The 12,099-nt window shown below is 42.7% G+C and overlaps 1 protein-coding gene across 1 annotated transcript in view; it reads right to left on the minus strand.

Annotated features, from left to right (window-relative positions):
- Positions 1–11,431, minus strand: part of YME1L1 (YME1 like 1 ATPase) — a 141,074-nt gene extending 129,643 nt beyond the window's left edge. Inside the window, 2 exon segments of the mRNA XM_030199278.1 lie at positions 6,774–6,905; positions 11,236–11,431. Coding sequence (XP_030055138.1) covers positions 6,774–6,905; positions 11,236–11,268 — 165 coding nt within the window. The 5' untranslated portion in view covers positions 11,269–11,431.
- Between the last annotated feature and the right edge of the window lie 668 nt (positions 11,432–12,099).

Here is a 12,099-nt window from a genome sequence, read left to right on the forward strand (position 1 = left end):
CTAAGCACATTTTGTAATATAGTGTGTATAAATTCTAAGTTGCAGAGTTGAAAGGGGGTAGGGGGCGGGCGTTTCTAAAGTCTACGCGCACTGTTATAGAATACACCTGCTCTGCACCTAATTTAGGTGTTGGAATTTATGCCAAATAAAACTATAACCGAACTAAATTTAGTCACGTGGAGAGATGCTCAGTGTAATTCTATATACTGCACGGAAATTTAAGCCTATTCTATAAAATTTAGGAGCACTATAGAGAATACACCTAGGCATATTTATTTTCCCATGTGGAATTTTCAGGCGTCATATATAGAATCTAGCCCATAAGGTGTTGATTGACCAGTGCTTCTCACCACTTATCTCCACATTTTGCAGGAAGTTAGACATATTCTTGGTCCTTAATACATTACTGTCCACTGATGTAGGTAGACAGTACATAACTCAGAAGGGAATAATACAAAAAATCCTTACCAAACAATCAACTCCAAAAGAAAAGTAAGGGCCAAAACTTACATCAAATCCTTACATCAAAACTAAAAACTAAGTGAGGGGAGAGCATCAAACTATTGTATCCCACAGCACAGGGTCTCTCATAGCACCAGCTATTTCAGACCCCATGCTTTTGTGCATTATTTCTTATCACCTGTTCTCCCGTCACAATTCCTTGGTGTATTGGTGTTTTTGGAACCAATGTAATATGTGTAGTGCTGCCTGTTCATATGTAGGGTTCTTGCTATTTGAATCATAGGGATTCGTGCTAATGTTGCATGACATATTTGTACAAGTTAGGATTTTTTTTTTCAGTTTTTGTATTTTTTCACAATGTGCTTAGTAGTGGAGAGTTTTAGCTATGGCTCAGATGACATGAGAATTAGAATATTTTTTGAATGGTGCCTTCCAAGTTTTTGAATGCCTGCTATTTGAGGTTAATTTCGTTTTCTTTGAAGTGATTTGTTGCCTTTTGTCAACTTCAGTAAAAATATTCAACTTTAAAGATAATATGATGATTAAAAATGGAATTATTGAACTTTAAATAGAATCTTAATACTCATTTGTTAAATAAGAACATATATATCCTTAAAAAACTGATGGTACACCTTGACAATTTTTGCACCTTGACAGTGTGCCTGAGATGAAAGGTTGAAAATCACTGTTCTAGAAGGGTAAGAATGAGCTTTAGATGCCAAATAAATCCATAAGGAATAATTTACAGATCTTGGATATTCCAGAGAAAAGCATATTTCAACCAGGAGAAACAAGATGGTAAAATTATACCTTACCTGATCATTTTCTTTCCTTTAGTCGCAGCAGATGAATTCAGAAACTGATGGGTTGTGTCCATCCACCAGCAGATGGTGGAGAATACTGTACTGAAGACAGTGATCCTAGATGGCCAGCCCCTCAATCAGTCAGTATGTGTCACATCACAAAGAAGAAGCAGAGGAAATACATAGAAAGCCTTCCTTACAAATGAAGAAAATGTAATTGAAGTGGGAAAAACTCCCTATTCTCTGTTGAAGTTTTTGTTGTTGTTGTTGAAAAAATGAAACCTAAAGCAATCACAGACAAAGGAGATCACAAGAAGAAACAACAATCTGGTGCGACTGAATGGGAGGGATCCTGGATTCATCTGCTGCGACTAAAGGAAAGAAAATGATCAGGTAAGACATAATTTTACCTTCTTATGTGTCAACAGCAGATGAATCCAAAACCGATGGGATGTGCCAAAGCAGTTCCCTAATGAGGGTGGGACGCAGCAGCTCCCCTCAACAAAACCGCCACACCAAAATGGGCATCTGACCAGGTGGCCACATCCAACTAGTAATGGTTCAAAAACGTATGGAAGGAAGCCCACGTGGCTGCCCTACAAATCTCATCAGCAGAGAAAACACCCACCTCCACCGAAGAGGTGCCTGCACTCGCATGAAATGAGCTTACAATGCAGAAAGAACAGTCTGACCATCCAGAAAATAGTACTATCTCCCTATAAATCCTATGTTCTAACTCAGAACTCTATATATGTTTATACTTCTTTACACGGAGGAAAAAAGTCTCAACCAACTCCTAAAACATAGCTCTAAGGCTATCAATTCATTGGAGTTCTTGCTGTCATCATTGGCTCAAAAACCCTCCTCTCCCCATTGTCTTCTTCTTTACAGATTACTATCTTGATTACATGTTAAACCAGCACTTATCATTGCTGTAACTCTTTGTTGCTTCCGCTGTTTTCTGTCGCTCAGTCTCTCTGTGCCATGGCTGACAATGGCCAAGGTATCGGTGCTTCTTTCACTTCCTGCCTCAGGGTCCGTGGTGCTGGCGACTTTCTCTACAGCATATTTCTAGTTTTTATTTTAATATAGCTATTTTGCTTTTCTGAGCTGGGAACAGACATGAAATTGCAAGACAGCTAGAAATGTACTTTTTTTCTGGTAATTACCTTCTAAGGCTGTAAAAATTTGTGGTTTGACATTTGGCCTATGCTAACTTGTGAAAAGTTGCTGGTCAGCAACTAAGAGCCAGAGACTCCTATGACTAAGGACACCTGCAGTATCCAGATAAACAATCAAAAGGAGAAGTAAGTAGGTGTGGGTGAAATTGTATCCTCAACAAGAGGATGGGAGGGACTAGCATAGTGACTAAGAAACCCGGTCAGATACCAACAAAACAAGCAAATCAAATATAACACCTTACTAAACAGTTGTCTGTGCTCACTCCCTTACCACTCACTCGAAGGAGCGTGCGCTAATCAGTTAGTATAATTTAGTGCAGGAACACCTACTCCCTGACATGCTCCCTTCAAAATAAAAATATCTTTTAGTACCTGGATTGACAAAACATGCCACTGCAAGCTGCGTTAGCACCTAATGCAGCTTAGTAAAGAGGATCCTAAATGTTAACTTACAGGTGAAATCGGCAATTGGGATAATATGAATTGTATTGGATTTATTAATTTTATACACTGCATTTATTTGTTACATTTGTACCCCACATTTTCCCACCTATTTGCAGGCTCAATGTGGCTTACACAGTACCGTCAAGGCGTTCGCCAAGTCGGTTGAGAACAAATACAAGGTTGTACAGTGATCGAATGAGTTAGTTGTGAAGGGTCAGGGGGGATGAAGATTGTATGTTGTCCAGTACGATCACTGGTCATGCTGTGTTGCTGGGTGAAGGAGTTTACGTAGGATCGTTGGGGTAGGCCTTTATGAATAGGTTGGTTTTTAGTGATTTTCTGAAGTTCAGGTGGTTATGGATTGTTTTCACAGCTTTCGGGAGTCCGTTCCATAGTTGTGCGCTTATGCTTTATTGCTCACTTTATTCAACTCCCCCTTTTAAGCTTAACATTTATATTACATACCCGGAAAATATTTTTATATAAAGGGGAAATACATGAAAATTGAAAAAATAGAATATAGTCACACCAGCTTGGTGGCTCAGTGACTATTTCTACTGCTAGTACAGAAGGACCTGAGTTCAATTCCCAGCTTAGGTCTATTTATTTATTTATTACATTTGTACCCCACGCTTTCCCGCTCATCGCAGGCTCAATGCGGCTTACATAGTAACAAGAGAGTATAATCTGTAGTATCAGAATCAACAAAGGAGGTATGTGGTAGAACAAATCAACAAGGGGTAAATGGGATAAAAGAGGTATGAAAGGATAGGGATAGGTAAGGAAGTGGAGCGATAAAGAGATGTAGGGGAAGAGCATGGAGGATAGTAAGGTTCCTGGACCAATCAGGGAAGGGATGCTATGGAGGAAGAACTCACAGTCCTGGAAACCAATTATCACACAATGGCAACACCTAGTGATCAAGATTTAGAATTCTAACAGGATAAGATTTATTGCACTCTTATGGTCAAAAATGTGTGACTAAAAGCAGGGTCAGCCCTACTACTAGGTGAATAAGACATCCTCCCAAGGCAGCACAAGCGTGACAATTAGTTCACTACAGAATCAGCTGGGTAGTGTGGGGTCTCGAGCACATGCACACGCTCAAGGCCTGCAGTATCTCACCCCCTCCAAAACAGAAAGTTCAGAGGGTGTAGGATGCAGCAGACATTGAGTGCTTGCATATAGTTAAGGCCCCATTCCAGCCACACATATTCTTGTTTAGTGGAGAAGGCCTGGGCAGACTCTGCAGAGGCAGTTCAGCAGCAGCAACATCAATGAAGAGTGGCACTGACCCAGCAGTGGGGAAGGAAAAGAATGATGCTGAATACTTGAGGAGGGTGGGAGGGGGGGGGGGGATAGAGAAAAGAAGAGTGGAGATGTTGGACTATGTTGGTGTTGGTCGCCTATGGCTGAAGATCTACCTATGGTGTCAGCTACTTTCAGACTAGCCCTAGCTCAAAGAACTTTTTCCTCCCATTGCCCTCACATAAAAACGTTGCTTGCTTCTCCCCCATTGAGCTTGTTTCTTCTTTCCTAGACTGGCCCTACAATAAAAGGGAGACTTTTGGACATATATACTATGCATCTCAAAATACTGTTCTACATACCATATTTTTAAGTATGTCATGTTTTACGTTTAAATCTATTTATTAATTTTATATTTTAACAAGCATTCTACTTGTACAGAAATACAGCATTAAATATAAGCCAAAAAAAGGAATATCATACATTATTATTCATAACATATTATATATATATTCAACGTTTCCTTAGACCACTATTCGGGGACATAGTCAAAACTTGAGAAGAATTATTTGTGGATTAACTTAGCATATAATAAGGCTACCCATGGTGGCTTCGCATAATTCTTATATTATCTCAGTTGTTTAGTATCTAGAAAAGATTTCAACTGTTCTGGTACAAAAAAGGAATATTTAGTCTCGGCAAAACAGACCAAACATTTACAGGGGTAAGCGAGGAAAAATGTCCCTCCCAATTTCAGGACTTCTTGTTTCATTTTCAGAAAATCTTTCCTCCTATCTTGGGTCTGTCGGGTTACGTCGGGATAAATCCAGATTTTCTCCCCACAAAAAGGGGTCTTTGGTAATTTAAAGTAAAGTCTCAAGATCGCATTTAAGTCCCGTTCAAACACAAATGTGATTAGCAAAGTGGCTCTGATGGTTATTATTTCAATTGATTGCTCCAGGACAGCAGAAATATTATCAACATCAATATTAGGCTGTTCATTTACGTGTTCATGTTGTCCCTCTTTCATGCTTGGTTTTTGCAGTATATAATATAGCTTTGTTATAGGAGGAATAGCTTCTTTAGGCATTTTTAAATTTTCAATCAGGAATTTCTTAAATAAATCAATAGGCAAAATTCCAGGTATTTTAGGAAAATTCAATATTCGTAAATTCAGCCTTCTATTTTAATTTTCTATCTGTTCAATCCATCTGTTCAGCAAAATCTTGTCTTTAGCCACTGCTGCTTTAAAACTTTGCAAATGTTCCAGTTCTTTTCCCATTTGAGTTTCTCTTATAATTAAAGTATGTAATGTTTTAAGATTGTAAACAGCTTTAGAGCATTTTGTGGTAAACAGTATACTAAGTTAATTTTAAAAAATTTATATTGGTCCAAACATATAAACACACAAAATGTGTTTACTTTACAACTCTAAAAATTGAGAAGTCCAGTTTCCCCTCTTTTTTCACTATTAAAACATGAGCTAAATAAATGATTACCAAGTTACAAATTAGTAAGGTAGTAAAGTGTCAGACCCGATGTTTAAACTAAATTCAAAACAAAAAAAACTGGATGCTCAATTAAGGAGGCAAAGAGGGGCATTTTCGAAAGGAACGTCCAAATTGCGATTTGGACGTCCTTGCAAAACAACGAAATCCAGGGGCGGGGAAATTTTCTAAACAAGATGGACTTCCATCTTTCATTTCGAAAATACCATCAGAGACGTCCAAATCCTTAAATTTGGACGTCCCTAGATTTGGTCGTCTCTAGACATGGACGTTTCTGACTTTCGGTGATTTTCGAAACCAAAGACATCCATGTCAAAAACAGCCAAATGCAAGCCCTTTGGTCATGCGAGGAGCCAGCATTTGTAGTGCACTGGTCCCCCTCACATGCCAGGACACCAATCGGACACCCTAGGGGGCACTGCAGTGGACTTCAGAAATTGCTCCCAGGAATATAACTCCCTTACCTTGTGGCTGAGCCCCCCAAAACCCACTATCCACAACTGTACACCACTACTATAGCCCTTACGAGTGAAGGGGGGCACCTATATATGGGTACAGTGGGTTTGTGGTGGGTTTTGGAGAGCTCACTGTTCCCTCCACAAATGTAACAGGTAGGAGGGGTATGGGCCTGGGTCCGCCTGTCTAAAGGTGCACTGCAGCACCCACTAAAACTGCTCCAGGGACCTGCATGCACTGCCATGGACCTTAGTATGACACCTGAGGCTGGCACAACATATTTTGAAAGATGTTTTTTTGAGGGTGGGAGGGGGTTAGTGACCACTGGGGGAGTAACGGGAGGTCATCCACGATTCTCTCCGGTGGTCATCTGGTCATTTCAGGCACCTTTTTGTGCCTTAGTCATAAGAAAAACAGGTCCAGGTGAAAATGTCCACGTGTTCGTCATGGATGTCCTTGCTTTTTTTGATTATGGGTCAAAGACGTCCAAGTGTTAGGAAAGTCCCGCCTTCACCATGCCTCCGACACGCCCCCTTTAACTTTGGCCATCCTTGCAACGGAGTGCAGTTGGAGACGTCCTAAATCGGGTTTTGATTATACCGATTAGGACGTCCCTGGGGTCCCCTTCTCTTTCAAAAATGAGCCCAAAAGCCTCATTACTGAAATATTACCTCATTGCTTGGAACATCGTTTTCTGGAGGCACATCCTTCTGTAGGCACTGAAGAGACGCTGTGCTGGCTGATGAGGAAGAGCTCTTAAGCGAATGGAAGGCATTGATGAGATGGCTCAAGGGAACAGTTACCTGGCAAAGATTAGAAAAAAGAATGAGGTAAAAGAAACACCATCAGTTTAATTATATATGTTCCAAAGGAATTTGATTAAATTTCTAGTCAATTTATTTAAAATACTAGCCGTTGAGCCCGTAAAAACGGGCTGGTATTGAGGTTTTCCTACCCCCGCGGTCACCACCGCTCCCCTCCCCCCCGCGAAGTCGCCACCGCTTCCCCCCCCCTCGAAGTCGCCGCCGCCACCCCTCCACCTGGCCCGGGCCCTCTCTTTACTTTTGAACTTACACATCCATTCGCCGAACACAGCAACGCACATCAGCTGAGCTGCCCCTTCCTTCTCTGCCTGTGTGTGTCCCGCCCTCGCTGACGTTACGTCACAGGAGGGCGGGGCCACAGGCAAAGAAGGAAGGGCTCAGTGCAGCTCAGCTGATGTGCGTTGCTGCGTTCGGCGAATGGATGTGTAAGTTCAGAAGGGAAGAGAGGGCCCGGGCCGGGTGGAGGGGCGGCGGCAGCAACCTCGGCGGTGCAGTTTCCCTCTCTGTCCCTCCCCCCCCCCGTCATCACGTATTTACGCGGGGGCGGGACAGAGAGGGAAGTCTCTACTGCGCATTTGCGAATGAGTCGGTCACTTGCCATTTATATGTTTGATTTGTTCTGGGACAGCCCAATTGCTCAGTGGCAGCATCACATGTAACCATGGGGATTAATCTACTACTCCTCAGATTAACTGGGGATGTTGTACAGACAGTGTTCATCATTACGGTTTATCATTCACACCTAATGGTCTCGTTTCCAGAGGGCTGATGCTTAAAGGTTCACAGTAGAGTCCTTAATCTACTTCGAACTTAGCACAAAAAAACAGATGCAGCATGCTCAAACTAATGACTGCTGCATTAAAATCGCAAGGAATGTCAACTTTCCTGTCAGTACCTGAGCAGTAATTGGCTCAGGCACTGACAGGAAAGTTGAGAAAAAAAAAACAAAACAAGAAAACAAAATGCCACAGCTCCCTCCCAAACAACCCCCTTCCCTCAACCCTAAAAATAAAAAAAATTAAAATGCCGTGGTGGTCAATGCCCCCCCCCCCCCCCCCGAGCTGAATCCCTCCCTCCCTCCAAAGTCAAAAAGCCCTGGTAGTCTAGTGGGACCCCCAACCCCCATATCTGGAAGGAGCGATGCTCACTCATTCTTGCCTCCAGGTGCAGTCATCTCCAAAATGGCAGTGCCCTGCCCGGTACATCCTGGAATGCACTGGACAGGACATATGTACTATATATAAGTGCGAAACTCCCTTATATGGTAGACTAGGTTTTTAAGGGAACTGTTAGGAGAAATGTGCTGTGATGATAAGGAATAATTGGGAAGGGTGTATGAGTAATATGCTTCAGGGGTATGAGATGCGGATTGTTTTCTCTATGTATTTTTTTTATCTGTCTTTTGTTGTGATTTTTATTTATAGTATTTTCTAAAAGATAAAGAGTACGCAGAAATTGAAAAAGTTTTATTACAAATATAATGGTTGTTTACATTTGCAAGACTGTGTGCGAGTGTGTGTGTGAGACAGAAAGAGAGACAGAGTGTGTGAGAGAGAGAGACTGTGTGTGAGAGAGAGAGTGTGTGAGAGAGAGAGAGAGAGAGTGTGTGTGAGAGAGAGAGTGTGTGTGTCTGTGAGAGAGAGAGAGTGTGTGTCTGTGTGAGAGAGAGTGTGGCATTGAGTTCACTCTCTGTTCTTTCTCCTTTTTTTTTCTTTAGATACCATCCTTATTTTTCAGATATATATGAATCCCTTGTCTAAGTAAGCAAATGTTGGGCTGTCCGTCCCAGACTCCGCCTGTCATGTTGTGTACCTAAGCAATTGGTGTACTGTGTCATCCGCTGAGTACCTCGGGGTTCGCTGGCTGCCTAACGTCAACTCAGCTTGCCTCCAGCGTTCCCTTCCCTCTCATTGTTCCTCCCTCTGACATCATTATGTCTTGACGCAAGGGCGAGGCAGTGAGGGGGAATGCAACGCTGGAGGCTGCTTTCCTTTGCCTCTCAATCTCGCGCCATTGCTCATTCCGCTCACACGCTTCCCGCCACCCTGCTGAGTAACTTGGGTTTGATGGCTGCCTAATGTCAGCTCAGCTGGCCTCCAGTGTTCCCTTCCCTCTCATTGTTCCGCCTTCTGACGTCATTACGTCTTGACGCGAGGCCATGGCAGTGAGGGTATGGAAAGCTGGAGACTGCAGTCCAGTGCCTCTCAGTCTCATGCCATGGCTCATGGCACTCGCCGGCTTCCCGCCACCCTGCTGAGTACCTCGGGGTTCACTGGCTGCCTAAATTGTACCTCGGGGTTCACTGGCTGGCTTGTTGTCTGTATTGGTATTTCCGATCTCTGCACATTTAAACTGTAGAATTTGTTGACAAAAGATGTGATCAAAAAGTTGGAACAGTAGTTACTATATTTATTTTAGTTGTTGGGATTTATTAACACCACAAAGTAGCAGAGAAAGTGGGAGATAAGAACTATCAGTCTATTGGACACTAATAGGTTGAAAAATACATCACATCTTCACTAATATCAATACTGTAAAAATCATACTTGATTAGTTATCACTCAGAGAACATTATCCATAGACCATTATTAAATTGGACTTGGGGGAAAATCCACCATTTCTGGGATAAGCAGCATAAAATGTTTTGTACATTTTTGGGATCTTGCCGGGTACTTGTGACCTGGATTGGCCACTGTTGGAAACAGGATGCTGGGCTTGATGGACCTTTGGTCTGACCCAGTATGGCAATACTTATGTATTTTTTAACTTACAAACTATACTTATTTTATCCATAAATTCAGGTAAGCTGTTAAGGTCTCACAAATACGGTGCCCACACAATAGGAGCCAGATCTGTAGGTACTGGACACCCCCAATATCGAGCGAACTCCTTCACTGTGTCAAAATGGGGGGGAATAGTGAGATTACTACTACTACTTATCATTTCTAAAGCGCTACTAGACGTATGCAGCGCTGTACACTTGAACATGAAGAGACAGTCCCTGCTCGACAGAGCTTACAATCTAATTAGGACAAACAGGACAAACAAGAGATAAGGAAATATTAAAGTGAAGATGATAAAATAAGGGTTCTGAACAAGTGAATAAGGATTAGAAGTTAAAAGCAGCATCAGAAAGGTGGGCTTTGAGCTTAGATTTGAAGATAGCCAGAGATGGAGCTTGAGTACCGGCTCAGGAAGTCTATTCCAGGCATATGGTGCAGCAAGATAAAAGGAACGGAGTCTGGAGTTAGCAGTGGAGGAGAACTGTGCAGATAAGAGAGATTTAGCCAATGAACGGAGTTCCCGGGGAGGCATGTAGGAAGAAATGAGAGTGGAGAGGTGCTGCAGAGTGAAACTTATAGGTCAATAAGAGGAGTTTGAACTCTATGTGGAAACGGATAGGAAGCCAGTGAAGTTTGAGGAGAGGGCTAATATGAGCATAACGACACTGGCAGAATATTAGTGGTGCAGCAGAATTTTGAACAGATTGAAGAGGAGAGAGATGGCTAAGTGGGAGACATGCCAGAAGCAAGTTGCAATAGTCTAAGCGAGAGATAAGAGTGCGGATGAGGGTTCTCGTGATTGGGGTCTCAAACACAAAAAAATCATTTTGGAATATTGTTAACTTTGCCCTGAAGAGAGACAACTCTTGAATTGTATAAGTACATAAATCCGATAAAACAAGTAAATACACACTTTTGACAGAACGGTGAGAACAGGTGAAAAGATATGGAAAAAGGGAAAAAAAATGGCCCAAGGCAGCTAAACCAGGGACTAACTTCAATCGAGCTTCACCACGAGAGAAAACATGCACTTCAGAACTCAAGGAAGCCATTCTCCAAGTAAAGCCAGACAAAAACAATGCTACAATATCCAGTAAACCTGGTACAATGACAACCAAAATAAGCGAAATCCTCCTCCTACTTTGTACTAATTTATTTCTACAGCGCTCCTAGTGTACGCAACGCTGTACACATTATATGAAAGATACTTGCTCTGACCCTAGAGGGCTCACATCACAATGTAAGTTTTTGTACCTGAGGCAACGGAGGATTAAGCGATTTGTTCATCATCCCTCAATTGTCCTCCCGACAAATCACAAAATATCAGGCCCCGCCCCCACCTTGTGACGCCTTTTGCGTCACGTGCGCTCGCGCCATTCACGTCTAGCGGGCGAATAAAGCTGGCGACATACATAAATAACGACTCGGAGTAAAAACAAGTCGGAAGCATACACGTTCTCAGCTCTCTCGACCTGACAAACTCGTGACAACCTTCCCAAACACCGAGTACCGCCATTCGCTCTTACCTGTGGCTGTACAGTGCTGTACAAAGAAAACATGTTGGCTGCTACTCTGTATCCGTCCGATACTCGCGTGAGAACCGGAAGGTCTTCTTTTTCACTTTTTTTTTCCCTGTCCCTATCCCTGCCACCACCACCCCAGCCACTAAACCTTAACCAGCCGATCAGCTGCGGACCGCAGCCAAAATGGCCTCTCCGACTCCTGGTAGGTGGACTGGAGGTGACGTATTCCGATGACCTAATTGAGCTGTAGTATTTCCGGGCCGGGGCGTGAGTTTGCACTTCCGGGAGGAGGTATCTAGCGCCGGTTTTTCTATTCATAATGAAGCTGTTTCGGAGGAAGCAGCACGGTAGTTACGATGTGGTCTGGTTATGCTTGGGGGATTTTTTTTTTTTTTTTTAGGGGTGGGGGTTACTTCTCATTTTCATCCCGTATCACTGACAACGAGCCTAGGTGAAGCTGAGACTCTATCTGTAAATTGGTAATCTAGAGCTGGTGTTTTGTACAGATTTAGTACGTTTCTGTGCTCATAGGAGCTAGTGTATCAAAATCATTGGGGGTGCCAAGCAATACAAATTGTTCTTCTTTCGATCAATTAGAAAGCTTATTCAACATTGGCGGTGCTTAGAACCCAGGATGATGTACCGAAACCAGGATGATGTAAAAGCCAGATCTGCGGGATCCCTGGGATCTTCCGGATCTGTTAAGCACTACCTTAAGACTGGAACGGTTCTTTGTTTTGACGATCGCCACTGCTTTAACTCAGCGCTTTGGTTCTCTAGTAGTCCTCTATTTCCAGGTTCTCCTGGGCCCTTTGTCATTCACTATCAAGGAGGTTTAATAGACTGGAGTGGAAGTGAGCCTATCTA

Source organism: Microcaecilia unicolor, chromosome 1 (assembly GCF_901765095.1).
Source record: "Microcaecilia unicolor chromosome 1, aMicUni1.1, whole genome shotgun sequence".
NCBI classification, from domain to species: Eukaryota; Metazoa; Chordata; class Amphibia; order Gymnophiona; family Siphonopidae; genus Microcaecilia; species Microcaecilia unicolor.